Source organism: Hoplias malabaricus, chromosome 15 (genome assembly GCF_029633855.1).
Source record: "Hoplias malabaricus isolate fHopMal1 chromosome 15, fHopMal1.hap1, whole genome shotgun sequence".
In the NCBI taxonomy this organism is placed as follows: domain Eukaryota; kingdom Metazoa; phylum Chordata; class Actinopteri; order Characiformes; family Erythrinidae; genus Hoplias; species Hoplias malabaricus.
This window is the reverse complement of record NC_089814.1, coordinates 21,680,891-21,698,794: the sequence shown is the minus strand read 5'-3', so window position 1 is coordinate 21,698,794 and position 17,904 is coordinate 21,680,891. Positions and strand designations below refer to the sequence as shown.

The window sequence follows — 17,904 nt, the reverse complement described above, 5'->3', positions numbered from 1 at the left end:
CATGTGCTCTGTGTTTGGGCGTTTTCATGCAAATTATCAGCCAATGATCCTCCACTAGCAGCTGCCGAATTACCATAGTGTTAACATATGAATGGCAGAAGGCGTCTATGGGCGGAACAAAAAAGCTTGTGCCTCAAAAATGTGCCGGTTGTTATTTACGCTTCTCTCACAAGAATATAAATATATATATCGTTTCATCCTATATATAGTTGGAAAGTAGACCCTTCAAGGTTTCCGAGGTATGTTGTATTTTTTTTTTAGGATAAAATCTCGCAGAGTTATATACGTGTTTATGTGGAATTTCAATTTTATCCCGCCGACCTCAAAGGGTTAAAGCTTGTAGATTATAAGACCAACACCCTGCAGTGTCTCTGGTGTGCTGAACCAGTTTTTCCAACAGGAAAACAGACCCTGTTCTTACATCAGGTGACACTAAAGAGCAATTAAAGCAACCTGTTGTAGTAAATTCCAATTTTTCTGCACAAAAAAACGCACATCAAGTTTTGAAAATAAGCACACGTATGTTGTTCTATTTTCTGCGTTTGACTGACGGATTGAAAAGCAGGCCAAGCAATCAGAGCACCGTTGTCATAGTTACATACCAAATAAATAAGCAGGATGGTGGCGGCTGAACAAGCTTAAAACATAACCTACATGCAGAGAACTAAAAATTGGAAGAGCAACACCAAAGCAGAACCTCAAACTCCCCCAGTGACCTTCAGAGATATGGCTGAACTCACTGTGTTGTTCTGGAGGCTGGGGCAGATTAGGTGTGTGTCGTTAAGTTGCAGTGTTTACAGTAAATTGTCAAATTCATCATTGTTCCTACTCAATAAATTAATTTATTCTTCCTCTAGAACACTAGGGAGCTTGGGCATCAGCAGCCACATTTGCTCCTGGATCATGGACTTGTCTGACAGACCACAAGCAGCGCTTTTCAACCAGATGAGCTATGGTTCTTGAACTGATATAGTTCAGGATATTTAGGATGTACTCACGCTTGACCCTGTTGAAACATATGGAGTATGGTTGTCTCCACCTCCCCAGCTGGCCTGTGCTTATGCTGCTTTTTTATATTGCGAACCTGAGCACATGTATATCATCACTTTGTCGCTATTACTATGCATATAGACAATTTTGACACATGTCTGCATAATTTTGTCATGTAGATAAGACTCTCTTAGCCCCTTTCAACCAAAAAGGAACTGGTTCATGCTTTTCCATGATATGTTCTTTTTCATATGGCGTGCAGGAAAATGGCATGTTTTGTTGGCAGCAAGACAGAGGTGATATGGATAACTTTCTGTGCTGTTCACAAGCTCAGCAGAAAGCCTCAGATCTCGCTATCATTTATACACATGACTTAAGGAACTAAGGCGTATGCATAGCCTTTTGTTGCAACTTTTTTAAACACACAAATTTCATTAAAGCATAATTATGAAAAATATGAAACACTGTCATTTACACACAAACTGAGGTTTGAGAACTGACACATACTGTGCCTGTCCTCATGTGTGCCCAGGCCCAGTTCAACGTACCTTACTGAGGCTCTGTATGGAGCATTCCCACTACTCAAATGAACTGGACTATGGGAGTAAAACATGCCCGGACATGGTACCGATGGCCTAGATTGAGTACACCCTTAGAACCTTGGTGCTATCCAGTGAACCGGCCAATGTGTGCACTGGTTTTTATGGGAACCAGTGATTCATCATCAGGGGTGCATTGTGAGGTTGTTCGATTCCAGCTTTGCTATGGCTGATTTCAGCACCTGAGTCATCCATTTTTGTTTTGGAATTTAACTTCTCTCCACTGCTCTCTCTGTTCAGAGCTGGTGTGTGTGTGTTGTTGTGAGAACAGTGGAAAAAAGTAGCCTAAAATTAAATGCGCCTCAAATCGCATTGAACAAAGCCCCAGAAAACACAAACATTTTCCTGTTTTATTTCCTTGTGATTTTCTTTTCAAATCAGAAACTGGATAACAGGTAATGTCTGTTTGTCCACTTTCCCATTTCAGACCACCTGTGAGCACTCCACAAGGTCAGTATAACAAAATAGGAAATGACCCTGTCCAGCTTAACTGTGGGCTAACACTTTTGAGGCTCTACGCTCTCTCTTGAGCTTCTTTAGCTTCACACACATGGTTTGTGTTGAAGAACATTTCCTTGATTCCTGCCAGTAATGAACTTTTCTGGTTCCATAATTTACATTTTCTTGGTACCAAAAGTTTCAATATTAATGAGTGAGTGGGAATCGAACCAGTTCTGTTTTGGGGAAAGGGCTAACAGTCTCAGGATGGGGGAAACATCTCCTAAACTCTTATCCTGAACACCAGAACCCTGGAAGATTGGATGCAGAGCTCCATGGTCTTCATCCTTTTTACACAAAACTACATCCCTGTTGATGGTACAAAACCAATGACTTGGCACTCACCATCTACATGACAAAGACAGTTTATTTCAGCAGAAGAAGGAAGCCATACGATCTCACCCTCCACATATTTGTGGAAACGGATAAACCAACATCTAACTCGGTCTCCTAATATCTCATACTTAAATGGGGCATAACAAAGGCTGTACCCCTTAAAGGAGCTAAAAAATTGCTCAACTACCACAAAAGCTTTTGGTGAACTTCTACCATACAACCATCAAAAGCAAGGGGGCGATTGTGTGATTCTCAGACTCAGAGAGGAAATATCTACATTACATGGTCAAGGCTGGCTGCATCAGCAACCAAACAACACACCCTTCACTGCATATTTCAGTGTGCTGACATCTTGATCATGGCACAGGGCTATCCGCACGTGGACCAACAGACTGAGAAACGCTTTCTTTCCAATAACAGTGGCTTCCATAACACCTCACTGACTAACCCCCAGACACATACAGTGTCAGGGGAAAAAAGGCACAGTAGAGGTACATTATTGTCACCAAAGGTACAAATGCTGTAAATGTGCCATTCAAAAAGGTATAACATGTTCAGTTGTGCTCACTAAAGGTACATTACATTCTCTTCTCCAGAAGGAGAGGTGAAAATTTGCAATCTTTCATTAGAGGACCATGTAAAATTAAAGGACTTTAATATTAGTCCTGGAGATGAAATGGGGCATATAGAAATCAACAAAATTTTAAAATCAACAATCGTACCTTATTCTATCGTTATGTTCACTAATTATAGGTTCTGAATATGTACACTCAGTGGTACTACTACGATGACAGTCTTTCTGAGAATGTATAATGTCTCCTTACACTTTCAATGCTGTAAAGAGTGCACCTTATTCATACTGTAAATCTACTCTCAACTGTTATAAAATTGTTATATACACTAATTTAGAATCACTGTCCATGCTGTAAATCTTATATTTCAAATATGTACCTTGAACTACAATCTACACTCACTCTTATGCTTACCTTTTTACTCATAAAATAGCAATTTATTAATATGAATACTCGCTCTTCTTTATGACTCAGCAATAAAAGGTAATTTTGCCATTTGCCTTTGTTTCTTAGCATTTCTAAGTGTTCTAAAACACTTAGGTTGTTACTGCTGGACTAGTCTGTAAAATGACAACTTTAATAGGAGAAGGGATAAAAAAGATGTTTTTGTTTCCATAGTGATAATTTGTTTTTTAATATTTATTAATAATTGCTGTTTCTTTTGAAATGATTGGCAAGTCATAAATATATTGCAATTTGATATGACTCACGCTGTGCAGCAGCCTTTAAAGAAAGTAGCAGTCAGATATAAAAGAACCATCGTAATATACCAATATATTAATATACATATAGAAATAGAGGTAGAAACGCAAACAAATTAAACAGTGAAAGCTGAAGGTATTATCATTCGTGTGTGTGTTTACTATACTACTGGCCCCTATTAACACTCAAATGTTACATCATCTAACTGCCTCCTGGCAACAAGAACTGGCTATGAATTTTTCAGATATGGAATGAGATACTGTTGATCTGGTACATTTCATTTTTACCTTGTGCAGGCATGGACTTATATCATAACCTGAATATTGTGAAAAGGAGCTAAGCTGTCTATTTGATCACAGACATGTTGGTAGAAAAGTATAAGTTGTTTCTACAGCAACTGATTCTCCTTTTTCCCTCATTTCTCACTAGTATTTCAATACATCATTGAAAAACCAAATCAGTTCAGTAGGTTAAAAGGGAAACATTTCATTTTATTATATTAGTAAAATACATGCTTTTGCACTGCTGAGAACTACTTCTGAGAAAATCTGATATGTTGTGTTTTATTTTGTTGTTTTTTTATTATTTTATTTTCTTTTTTTAACAGCTTGTCTCCCGGATCCTATATTTTCTTCAGCCATTTGTCACCACCATATTTGCTGGTCACCTGGGGAATGCAGAGTTGGCTGGATATGCACTCGCCTCTGCGGTAACCAACACTTATTATTATGGTTCCATTTGTAGTTTCTATGTAGCTGTTTTATAGTATCACAGTTTCTATCTTATTTAATTTTATTTTACATAATCAACTTCTTTTCATCTTTTCAATAATATTTTAATGGATGGTTCTTAAAAAGAAAACAGGACGTGTGCAACTATTAAAAGGAAAGCTAAGTGTTGCCTCGGTTTCTTGTTTCTCTGAAGCAATGCGCTGTATGTATACATTTAAGTATTGCAACTTTTTCTGGAATTTTTCAAAGTCAAACTTTAAAATGCTAATTAAAGTGTATTTGAAATTGCCTTTCCTATGTGAGAATGCATTTATTCAAATGTAAAATGTCATTTGTTATTGCATTTCTGTGAACCGTGGTGGCCTTCAATGAAAAAGCAATCATTACTGTCTTAACATTACATACACTGTCTTAACAGACTGTGACATTTGTTTTTTAAATGGGATAACAATTTCCCTTTTTAATTGCATTTGCTAACCATTGTGCTAGAGCTCTACCTAATGAAAAGGTTGTTGCGTCATTGTTTGCATTTGTCTTGCCACTGTCAACAAGTCATTCCTGTCAGTGAAGTACTGTGGGTAGGACATCAGTTGGGAATCAAAACATGTTTAGTGATAAAGTGTATCAGTTTCAAAGTACACGTGCTTTTTGGAACATAAATATCACAGGCGATCCAAGAAGAGAATACTGTTAAAACTGATTTCCTCTTGGTAATCATGGAACTGATCCTTGATTTAATAAGAAAGCTTGTAGCAGGTCCTAAGCTTGGCAGTCATTTCATACAAGTTTACAAGCACAGCCTAATATTTGTGCTTTTGACAGTTACAACACAGCTAGCTATGGTTACTACTGTAGATGCCTGTGTATTATTGTGCCGCCCAAATACCAGCAACTTCCCATCCAAAATATCAGACCCTATTCCCAAAACAAAATGTCCCTCCCTGTTGTTTAATCCACAGCATTAGATTGACAGGACACAGTGGAGTAGCAACTACTTTTTCCTTTTGCCACACCTGAAGTGTAACAGTGAGAGAGAGAGAGTGTTCCATTGCAAATGAAAAATGTTAGTGGTGCAGTTTAAGACAAATTCATGTTAAAAGAACTTCAGATCATTTTAACTTCGGCAGACACGGTAAACAGGAATGCAAATACAATACACATTTGGCACACGTATGGTAATGCAATTTATAAATGTGATCACACATGATATCAACTTGAAGAAACAATGGACCAAAATCCTTATAACTTGGCTGTGGGTGCAATCAGATATCCTGATCAGACTGGCTACTTCATGTAGCATAAATAAACATTTAGAAACCCACTGTGTAGTACCATTTGAAAATATGGCCCTTGCATGATACTCAAAAGAGACAAAGCAAGAATTGGGGCCAGTTTAAAAAAAAGTGAAACCAAACCTTTGAATCTTGTAACGATTCTACGTTAAAGTGAGACACATTCATGTCTAATAAGGAGGTTTTCTTTACTCTAATGGGACTCTGTTTGGTAATGATAAAGTTAACACTTGAGCTAGTTAGAGCTAGTTAGCTAGAGTTAAATATTGACTCAGTTATCTAATGTGTTTTAGAGAGAAATCATTTTTATGTCAATTATTTCATATTTGCATGTATATTTAAATGTTTTTATCATTGCAAATATAGAAACTGTAAATGTATTACTTTAAAAAAAAAATTCAACTTCAAGTTTATAACAATGGAGTAAAGGTGTGGATCTCCAGGCTACACAACTACATAATTCCCATTAACATTTAAACTCACATTCACACACCTCTTATTTTAATTTTCTTCTTCCATTGAAATATTTTTTTAATGATAATAATAATTTAAGGATACGAAAAAAAGTAAAACAAAGTGTTTCTTCTGTTGCATTGCTGTGAAGAGCAGTTTTGAAGGGTGAAAATAGTAGTGTGGTAAAATGTAATATAATCAATTAAAACTGATGTGAACGGTGGCCTCTATCTTATCTTTCATGAGATAAGTACAGCTTCTTCATTCCTAGAATAGTGGACTGCTTCAGTCTTTATTTAATCTTTATTTCAGCCTTTAGTGTGCAGCTGATGAATTCAATGCACTCCTTCGAAGAGAGGAAGGAATGTGTGATAAGAGAATTGTTTTTTTTTCTTTTTCCCCATATCTTTCTCCCTCTCAGACCATCAATGTGACCACAACTGCTACAGGATATGGTTTGGCCTTGGCGTGTGACACACTGGTGTCTCAGGTGAGCTCACCTCATTACCCACAGCAGATAAACTCACAAACATCTCCTAGCTTCTCAGCACGTTTTTCTGTCTTGAACTGGATCATAAAATGTACATTGAAAATTATTGTGCTAATGTACAATATATATATAATCTTATATTTGAAAGTGCTTTTTCTGTAAACATTTTAAATTATGTGGACCTTTAACGTTGTAGACCTTGTGGTGGAGCTACCTATAGGGAGATTTGTAAGTATGGTAGGTGTAGCATGGTGTTTAACACCTCTGCCCTCAGCATGACAGACTAGAATTCTGTTCCCACACAACATTAGGAAAATAAGAGTCCTTAGTCAATATTCCTAACACTACATTCGCCTACATTTACAGCATGAATAAAAATGGCAGTTAACTTTGAATAAGTATGACTGCTAAATACATAAAATGTTCTTTGTTTTATTTACAACATTTTTCAGTAATGCTATTTTGTGTGCGTGTGTGTGTGTGTGTGTGTGTGTGTGTATGTGCGTGTGTAATAGCATGCCATTCATATGCAGTATGTTTTAATATATATGTATTTGTTATGCTAATGTAAACTCTGTGCTATTTTTAAATTCACTAGTCTGAATTGTTGTCATAGATATTTTAATTGGTTCTAGTGGAACAATTATAATATTTTTGTCATCTGCATATCAAATGAATGATTTTCAAAATGCTACAACCCCCTCAAAATAATGCTAACAGCAAATTTTCAGCATTATTTTCTCCAATACTAAATGAGGGGACAACAATCAGTCAGTATTATCAGCCTTAACATCTACAGCCATTAATCTCTGTCTAGACTTTTATTTATTGTTACATTACAAAATGAAATCAGTAAAACATAAATTCCACATCAGAATGTCTTTTAGTTTTAATCTTTATCTGTGCCTCTGTCTTGGTAGACATATGGCAGTAAAAACCTGAAACGGGTAGGGGAGATTCTGCAGAGGAGTATTTTGATTCTGCTACTATTCTGTCTGCCATGCTGGGCCATACTCATCAATTCAGAATCCATTCTTCTGGCCATTCAACAGGAAGCAGAAGTGGCCAGGTGAGACCATTCTGGAATATGTGTATCAAACGTTTAATAATTATCACCAAATCTCTTTTACAAGCATGCTTCATAATTCCACCTTTGATTTATTCACCCAAAGACGTTTATAAGGCTTTCAGGTTTCAAGCAAGAATGGCTTGTTTAAGGGCCTGCCACATCTTTTGTTGGGTTCAAGCAATGCTTTACCAAAGCCATTCTAAAACAATGATATAATGTATTCAGCCAGACAGATGTAAAGGGATTTGCTTTTGTTTTTTATATATATATATTTATTATTATTATTTTTTTTAATAAATAAATAAATAAATTATGATTTGGTTTTAGCTTATTGCCACAACACTCCAGAAACCTTAGGATGAGTAATCTGCAGGTATAATATCAAACCATACTTGGTAATAGTTCAACAATTTATTTATGAGGATAAATGAGTCTATGAGAGCATAACTTTCCTTTGTGTGAAGGGAATAAAATGCCAGCTAGGATAATTCTAAAATATGTTTTTAAACAATTCTTCACAATTTTTCCAAGAGGTTAAGAGAACCACTACTCAATATGGTTCTGGAGGCAGTGCTGACTTAGAGGCAGAATGTTCATAGCTGGTTACCAGCCAACAGGCAGTGATGAATTTGATCGGGCAGAGATATTCAAATACTGTTCTGTAAAGTTCTGCCTAGGCCCTTGAGTTTGCATGCTCTGACTGTCAAAATTGACTCTGGAAGTATAAATGTGCAATATACTGTACACTTAGTTCTGTTTCATAAGTTGTTGGAAGTGCTGCAAAAAATCTCAGTATTCTGTTTAGCCTGAATGGAGGATAAGGTAAACTTGCTGCCTCGGAAACTGCAGAATGTGATAATGCTCTGCTGCCTCTGAGGAGGCAGAGCATTGAGTGAGTTTACATGCACCGAATAATCCGATTATAATTGGATTTCTGCCGTTTTCTCATTATTCAAGTGGTTGTGTAAACAGCATACTCATATTTCTAAAATCAGGTTAAGCTCTAGAAATCCAATAAAGCTCAGTAATCTGATTTCTCAGAGCATGTAAACACTTACCCCGATTTCTATTGGATTTCTCTGTCTGCGCACTATTGACTTGTGGATGCCGAATTGATTTGCGATCAGCCTATATTCACCGCATCTGCCAAGTTTGTATAACGCTATTGCCATTCAAATTTGCAATGGTACAATGGGACCCTGAACTGGATAAGCGGTTACAGATAATGAATGAATGAACAATGGGAGGCACAATCTCATCGGGATTCATGACTTCATTCATCAAGTCACAAAGTTTCACAAAAGTTCTTTGAGACATTCTAAAGTTCTCTCCTCATTCTGTGTCTGAAAATTACTTAAATACCTCTCGCTTCCACCAGTCCTTACTACGACCGCACATTCAACAGGCACAGTTCTTTGTCCGTAGTGGAGTGTGCTAAAAGTGATTCACGCTCAAAATGTGCTCTTCTATGTCTTCGCAGCGATACAGAGAAGACTGCAAGAAGGGCAGCGTTGTGTACTTTTGTAAACCACAACATTTTCTGTGATTTTATTGGTTGGTTGCAAACAGGCATCTGATTACTGCCGGACTCATGTAAATTCGGAGTTCTCTCTTTATCGGATTACTGACAAAATCTGATTTTCTGCAGTAGTCAGATTATTCCGTGCTTGTAAATGCACTTAATGTTGTATGTCATTCTGCAGCTTTTTCAAAAAATAAATGAAGTGTGCAAAATGCTAGAATCTGCCTCAGGGGCAGCAGAATTTTTTGGTATAACATTCTGCAGCTTCGTCTGAGGCAGTGGTGATAACACAAATGTGCAGCAATACTACTTCAGAATCTGAGCTTCAGAGCATTATAAAATTCTGCAGCTTCCTCACAGACACAAAATGATCTTATCCTCCATTCAAACAAAACAAAAAACTGAGATTTGTGCAACACTTCCAACAAATTATGAAACAGAACTAAGGGTACAATATATTTCACATTTATTTCTGACAGTCAGAGCAAGCAAAAACTATGGCCTAGACAGAACTTTACTGGGTTATGCCGCTGTATTCGATAATCTCTGCCTGTTGGCTAGTAATCAGTTACATTCCTTCTGCCTCAAAGGGAGCACTGCCTCCATAAGCATTTTGAGCAGTGTTTCTGCAAATGTCTGGTTTTTTCACTCTTAAACATAAAAATTGTTTTTTTTTAAGTGATGCCTTAGAAGATTCACTAGCAGCTCCCTCAGGAAACTTTTTAATAAATGGGTAGGTCAGCTTTAGTTTGTGTATGACTGGTTAGTAAATGGAGGAAAGAATTCAAGGAGCTTTATGTATGTATTTCATTTTTTAAAACCAAATTCAATCCTATTGTAACGCAAACGATTAAGCATTTTACAACAGTGTTTTAATCAAATGAGAAAAGTTATAACACCAGTCTCATATTAGGAATATATTGAAATCTGGAATATCTTGTTATTTATTTGTTTGTTTGTTTGTTTGTTTGTTTGTTTGTTTGTTAATCAAAAAATCATAAAAGCATGAGGATTTCTCTGGTGAATACTGAAATGTGTAAAGATGTATTAGGTGCAACCTACTGGATGTAAACAACTTAAAGGCTTGTTACTTTACTGTTATTTTACTGTATGTGTAATAGCAGCTGGCTCACTATTCTGCAGATTAATTATTACCACATGATTTAAACACTCGCTTGCTGAGACTCACATATTCACCCCAGATTCTATTTAAAGGCTTTATCCAAAGCAGGAATGGCCCTGAATGAGCACAGCTCCAGTCTTTGAGAAAGTGCAGAGCTGAGCGCTGAAAATATTTCAAGACGGGGAAAAAAAGCTTTTAATAAAACATGCTTGAGTTTCAGAATAAATCGAGCAAAATGAATGTTCACTTTCTTCAAAATAAAATATCAGTTCGAATAGCATAATACCAGTGTCCTGGGATCTATTTCCAAGGTCAGAAAGACACATACTATAATATTTATAGTCCTTGGGAAAGACTACCAACACTGCATTAGCCTTCCCCTGTTGCATGGTTGACAGTGTAGTTGGCTCTGGATATTGGCATCTGCCAACAGCGATAAATGTAAACTGTATTCCAGTTGAATGTTCAAGAACCCAGGCTTGTTTTATGCGGATGCCTGAGAGTAATCAAATCCGAGGAGGCTTTATGATTGCAGGTGTCAGAAGACAGATATTAGCTTTAAATCTCAGCTCAATTAGCTCTTAACGACAGTGGGACTTTACTAATGTGATTGTGATTGATGTGTAATTATTCAACATGAGATTTTTAAAATGAAGGCATCTTTCCCCTTTGTTAGAATTGCACAGCTGTATGTGACCTACTTCCTACCAGCTGTTCCTGTAAGTAACTGAACTTTATGCTCATGGAGATATGATCTAAGCTTCATTAGGCTATTTGGGTTGTAGAAATAAATAATATATATATACACAAGTCCAAAGAATTTCACTGTTTAACGTAATTTATGTAATATATTAAATTATGTGAGTAATGAAATATTTTGCTTATTAAAATTTGCAAATGTATGAATATTTTGCAAAGAATTGGATCGTGTGTTCTCTAGTGAAGCTTAATGGGAAACATACATACTCTTTAAGTGACAGTCTTTAATTCCCTGCCTGGGAAATGTATTACATTATAACATTATTAAAGTCCTTGGGCAAGTCTTTCTAGATTCTCCTACATCTGTAAAATGTTAAACTGAGCATCTGCTGAATTTCATAAATGCAAATGTAATTCCCCTGCTTTTTATGTTCCCAGTCCATGTTTGTGCACCAGTTGCAAGTGGCATATCTTCAGAATCAGGTACAATATGTACATTGTTTCATATTTACACTGTGAAAGACAGTGAGAGTGTTCTGAAAAACATGCAGTAACATGCTGGTGTTTTCATGCTCCAGGGTATTATCCTGCCCCAGATGTACACGGCAGCTGTGGCCAACATAATAAATGTAGCAATCAACTACGTCCTCATCTTCTGGATGGGACTGGGAGTAAAGTAGGTGTGCTCACCTATACTACCTACAACTGCATTTATTTTGATATAACAATTGAGCTATATGTTGTAGCTATATAACAGTCCTTTTAGAGTAAGCTCTTTTTTTTTTTTTTTTTTTGTGATATTTGTATACCCTTATTGTAAGTGTCCAACAGTCCACATGTAATGTCTCTCTGCCGTATCTGTAATTCTCTGTCAGTATTAGTAGCAGTTGTAGTAGACTTGCAGTAAGAGTCATAATGCACATCACAGGGGACATTTAGCTTTAGTATAACAGATTTAGACCGGCCAGAGTTAGCCAAACATTGTACTGTGTACATGGCAACCCAGAATATATCACAGTCTGGGACCTTTCAGTCAGTGTACAAATAGAAGCCAGATATTCTTGGCCTTGCTGGTTATAAAAACTGATCTTAACGTATAGAAAATAATTACAATTTAATATGCAGTCACAATATTATTCCGAAAATTCACAATTTATATATTTCCCAAAAGTTTCTGCCTCTTAAATATATTACAAAACTACTTTATAAATCCACAAATGCTGTACGTATCAGTCTGAAATGCAGGTTCCTGAGAAACTCTATTAGTCACCATCCACCTCTGTTTAGAAGAAGTACTTTTTGTTAATGACTTATGCAATTTTGTGTGTGTGTGTGTGTGTGTGTGTGTGTGTGTGTATTCCTTAGGGGCTCTGCTGCAGCAAACACCATCTCTCAGATCTCCATTTGCCTCCTGCTCTTTGGATATATACGGTGGAAAAAACTGCATTCCAGAACATGGGGAGGTGAGCAAGCCACAGAACAGAATAAAACATTTTATAAAGAGACCTGCTCTGACCCCTAGTGGCTGAAATATGGATGGACAGAGTATTCTTAAATGATTCCCTGACTATTTGGTTTGGAAGCCAAATTAGAAAACGTTTGTTAAATGTAAGTGTTGGCCCTATCTTCTAGAGTCAGAGGTAAGAGTGCATACTTGGCCACCCTTTATCTGGATGGCCCTCCCTCTTCCTTATTCACTCAAAAGGCAGTTAGTGTTCTCATCTAAGCCTGCTGAACTGTCCAACTTTTGTTGCCAGCAGTTTAAAAAAAGTGATGGCATAGGCTTGCCTCACAGATTAGTGTCCTCAAGTCACTGAGGTCTCTCTAGATAACGTGTAAAATTGTCGATAACCATGGTTAGGATTAATCTTCCTGAGGTCTTTAAAAATTGGATTTTGAATTAAAAATTCCTTTTACTAATAGATCATCATTGTCACACTGTGTTTTATGAATGTTGGGCAAATCAAATGTGCAACTCTTTCTAAAAATAAAATACCTGAATGGTAAATATAAGTTACATTACTTACTGTTGTTCAGATGGTGGATGTTTTTGCAGAAGTAAACTGTTGTTTCTAGTGTTTAATGAATGTGTTATTTTTTTTAAAAGTAAGTAATTAATTAATTAATAGATTTTTGTTTTTACTATGCAGTGTTTGTTTTGGAATGAGTGAATTGTAGTATAAGTACTTTAAGAAAAAGGTACTTTAGGAATAAGTGATGCGTGTGCGCTTTTATGAATGAGTTTATTTTTATGAACCAGTTTATTGTTGTGTTGCCCTCTGTAGGCTGGTCAATTGCTTCGCTGCAGGAGTGGGGTTCTTTTATGAGGCTTGCCATCCCCAGCACACTCATGCTCTGCTTTGAGTGGTGGATCTATGAAATAGGAGGTTTCCTTGCAGGTGTGTGTGTTAATTTTAAAAATAAAACAAAATATATGTTGTGCCATAATGTTTGCACAGGACACATTTTATTTCTTTCAGTGTGCAGACGTTTGTTCTCAAGAGTTATTATTAAATATGAAAAAAAAATGTAATTATTTTGATATTTTGTGTTGAGAAGCTAAGTCATAAATACAGTGGTTGGACAATGAAACTGAAACACCTGGTTTTAGACCACAATAATTTATTAGTATGGTGTAGGGCCTCCTACAGGGCCAGCCATGAAACCTCCCACACTAAAATGACAGGTGTTTCAGCTTCATTGTCTAACCTCTGTATGTGTTACTTGTAAGAAAACGGCTGGATAGACCTGGTCCTGCCACCAGAGGGAGGGAGAGTTCAGCCTCAGCCACAGTGAGAATAATCCTAAACACTCTGAGTTCTGTTTACAGCTGCCTGTAGTAAGGCGGAGACTAGTCCTGAGTTCTGTAATGGGATTGGCTGGAAATCTGTTTCCAAAAACCTTTGACGTCTAACGTTTAAAACGTTCCCAGTATTACATATGAATTTCCAGAAGTGACAGAGTGTTGTTTATTTGTTTATTTATTGATTTATTTTAGTTGTGGACACAAAATGAATGTATCAAGGCCACACGTTGGTTAATGTGAAATGTGTAAGTTGAGGCCACTACTTAATATTGTGGGAATGTCAAAGGTTATTCACATCCTGTATTTTACAATTTAGTGGAAAACATTTGATTACAAATCAAAAGATTTGCAATGAAATGTTGAAGCCGAATAATGACAACATGTACATGTCCCAGTGCTAAGCATGTGTTTATGATTCATTACAAGATTGATCTTCCTCATGTGGATGAAAGGGTCAAAATGCAGTTAAAACCTTAAAAATCCTCACATCAATAAACGTCTTGTATACTTTTCATTTATGGTTCCAAGGAACTTTGTGACATTTGTCACATTAGCAGCATCGTAAATTTGACTTATAGTTCTGACTACTTTCCACATTTTTAAAAGTATATTATGGACTCCTGACCCCTGACCCTCTTCTTATTGGTAGGTATGCTTGGGGAGGTGGACCTGGCTGCCCAACATGTGCTTCTGGAACTCGGAGCCATAACGTACATGGTGAGGATTGGCTAATTCAAAAGAATTAGTGCAGTAATTGGATGAATTGCAGCTGAAGTCTTCTTAAACACTCCTTGGTTTGCATATATTTATATATATATATATATATATATATATATATATATATATATTTTTTTTTTTTAACCAACTCTGCTTTTTTGTCACTCACTGTTAACAAATTTATCCCTCATGTTTGGAAGCTTCCCAGCCCAAAGAATTTGATTGAACACCATGGGTGCAGCCCCCTCTGAAGCTGGTAGCTGAGAGGTTATTAGATTACCAAACCTGGACAGTTAGGAAATAAGAGAATATTCATTCATTCATTCATTCATTCATTATCTGTAAGCACATATCCAGTTCAGGGTCACGGTGGGTCCAGAGCCTACCTGGAATCATTGGGCGCAAGGCGGGAATACACCCTGGAGGGGGCGCCAGTCCTTCACAGGGCAACACACACACTCACTCACACTTTTGAGTCGCCAATTCACCTACCAAAGTGTGTTTTTGGACTGTGGGAGGAAACTGGAACACCCGGAGTAAACCCACACGGACACGGGACGCGGACTCCTCACAGACAGTCAACTGGAGTGGGACTCGAATCTATAACCTCCAGGTCCCTGGAGCTGTATGACTGCGACACTACCTGCTGCGCCACTGTGCCGCCCCAGAGAATATTTAGCAGCAAAAAAATAAAGCTTTGACGTTTTTTTAGAATAATAATAAAATAAATAAAACATAAAAACTAGATCTATTTAAAATTCACATAGACTTTGGTGCTTATGAGAGTGGTGTTTTGAATGAGTGACACTGTTCTTGTTATAAACCCTTATACACATGAATTCACATTCAAATTTTTGTTTTGACTAAAATTTGTGATTGTGAAATAAATTTTGTGGCAAAAATATTTGCAGCCAGTTTCAATAACAAATCAGCTCAGGTAACTGTGATCAGGCGATTATGTAACTGACAGACTAATTAACCTGATAACTCAAGTGTGAAACATAAAAGCAAACATCATGCCCAATTTCCAGGAGTGGGTAGATAATGTATTTGGTTGAAGCACTGCTTAAATATTCATTGATAGAGTGGTGCTGACAGCAGAGCTTCATTGTCTGACTGTCTGACGCTGCATTTGCTGCAGAACAGAGGTCAGTGAAGAGAGAGGAATGAAAGCTGATGAGAGGAATTAAGTATCGCTTTAGGGCCACGGATAAAGTAACTGTAAAGCACGGTTGCCAGAACTGAGACCTAGTTGTTGAAAGTGTCAATTCCACCAGTGGAGGACAGATGTGTCCACTGAGATGTAGATACAATCATCCAGAGTATTATGATCTATCCTAACTGTCTTTACAGTATTTGTGATAAAAACCAGGCGCTACAGTGCAAACTTCGACATTCAATTCAAAATCAGTAGTGAACATCAGAACATGGTAGTTAATCAAAAAATGTTTACTCTGGGAACTATTGTGTTGCTGTCCAATGAAAATCTGCATTCATGCCATCTGCATTTTTGTTCATTTTTAGTTTATCGCAATATTTGAGCCTGAATGAACCAATAGAAATGTTCCAAAATGACTTTGAATAAAATATTTTTACAATGAATTCCACTGAAAGTTAGTATGGTTTTCTTCTCTTGTAAAATTACTATTTAGAGATACATGACTTTTTTTTGTCTTACAATGTCTTAGAGGTACCTCTAGACCATTGGTGCACTTGTAACCTTATGAATTTAATTGTGCAGACATTTTCAACTATTTTGAGTCCTAAGTGTTATGATTAATAAAATAGCCTAAGCTCCAAGGAATTAATGAGAAGGAACAAACAAGTGAATGCATCTTTCTAATGAATGTGTTTGTTTCCATGTAGTTTCCTCTAGGGGTCCATGCTGCAGCTTGTGTGCGTGTAGGGAATACTCTTGGAGCAGGGGACACCACCAGAGCTCTCATCATCAGCAAAGTGGCCCTCTTCATCTCAGGTAAAATAAAACACACACACACACACACACACACACACACACACACAGAGAGAGAGAGAGGTGGCAAAATTATATAAACGTGAGAACTCGCCTCAGGACTTAATTCCAACTTCCTGTGTTGAAACTGTACTGAGAACAAAATTTTCTTTCTGGACCTGAAATTTTGAAGTCTTTACCTTCTAGAAAGCAATTTTTCCTATTTGTAAAAAATATGAGCTCCTTACAGGTGATGTGTATGATTGTAATCAAACACTTTTTTATATAAAATGCATAAGATGTTTCCTCACCATTTGCTAGCTCTCCAGTCTATTTGCACGATGGGAACCAGTCTAATGTGTTTACAAAGCCCTGGTGTAAGTAAATGAGTGTCTCAGTTAGACATGCTACGCTTCCTCCCTCTCTCTCTGGTCTCTGGTCAAAAAAACCAAAAACAAAAGAAAAACAACAACAGCAAAGAGCCCTCCAAACATTGAAAATCATGAAAAGAGATGAGGATATTGCTTTATTACTGCTCCATAGGTGTGTAATGTTGACTTATTTTAGATGTTTCAGGTTATTTTGGTAGGAACCCACTCTTAATTCTCTAGCGAGCGTTAACTGTATGAAAGTAAATACAGACTGAAAGTGCTACAAAACCAAACCACATAAGTTACAAATGAGTTTCTGTGGTAATTCAAACAGCGAATAAAAACTTTAAGAAAAGTTATGTTTCAGACACATGCAATTGTTTTTCTCCCAAAACATTTTATTCCACATTAAAAGATGCTGAGCTTCTGAATGTAAACAAACCAGAGAGAACTGCATTTTCCCAACAACTGTAAATGTTCCCTTTAAGGGTGCAGTGGTCAAAGTATTGCCGTTGATATTGCTGGATCAGTCCTGAAACTGAGAATCCTAGAGAGCACAATTGACATTGCTGTCTCTGGATGTGTGGGATGGCCTTCCTTCTCCCTCCATGACAAGAAAAATGCTAGCCAGCACAGCACAGGCCTATTTTAGCTGGATTAATGTGATGCTTTCTCTACTGCAGGTGTATTGGCAGTGTTACAGGGGATTGTGATTGGCTCCACAAAATCAGTAATGGGCTGCATCTTCACCAATGATAAGTAAGTCACCAGTGGCATTAACAAACCTATCATAATGTGGAGGTGGAGAATACATGAGTTATTTGTACTTTGTTACTGAATTCAATGATTGTATTATATGTCAATAATAAGGATTATTGACATTTAATATTAGTTTTTCAGGAAAAACGAATATTCTGGAACCTACTGATAGGAGCGCAAAGCAGGAGATGCTGCGTAAACCTCACAACCATGGCCAAGATTAG

At 37.0% G+C, this 17,904-nt stretch overlaps 1 protein-coding gene across 1 annotated transcript in view; it reads left to right on the top strand.

Moving 5' to 3' along the window:
* The window catches only part of slc47a1 (solute carrier family 47 member 1), a 28,842-nt gene that overhangs the window by 7,094 nt on the left and 3,844 nt on the right, over nt 1-17,904 (top strand). The window contains exons 2-12 of the mRNA XM_066645594.1: nt 4,305-4,406; nt 6,595-6,663; nt 7,584-7,732; nt 11,054-11,096; nt 11,515-11,559; nt 11,655-11,752; nt 12,442-12,539; nt 13,362-13,475; nt 14,532-14,599; nt 16,466-16,574; nt 17,605-17,680. Coding sequence (XP_066501691.1) covers nt 4,305-4,406; nt 6,595-6,663; nt 7,584-7,732; nt 11,054-11,096; nt 11,515-11,559; nt 11,655-11,752; nt 12,442-12,539; nt 13,362-13,475; nt 14,532-14,599; nt 16,466-16,574; nt 17,605-17,680 — 971 coding nt within the window. The remainder of the gene's footprint in view (nt 1-4,304; nt 4,407-6,594; nt 6,664-7,583; nt 7,733-11,053; nt 11,097-11,514; nt 11,560-11,654; nt 11,753-12,441; nt 12,540-13,361; nt 13,476-14,531; nt 14,600-16,465; nt 16,575-17,604; nt 17,681-17,904) is intronic.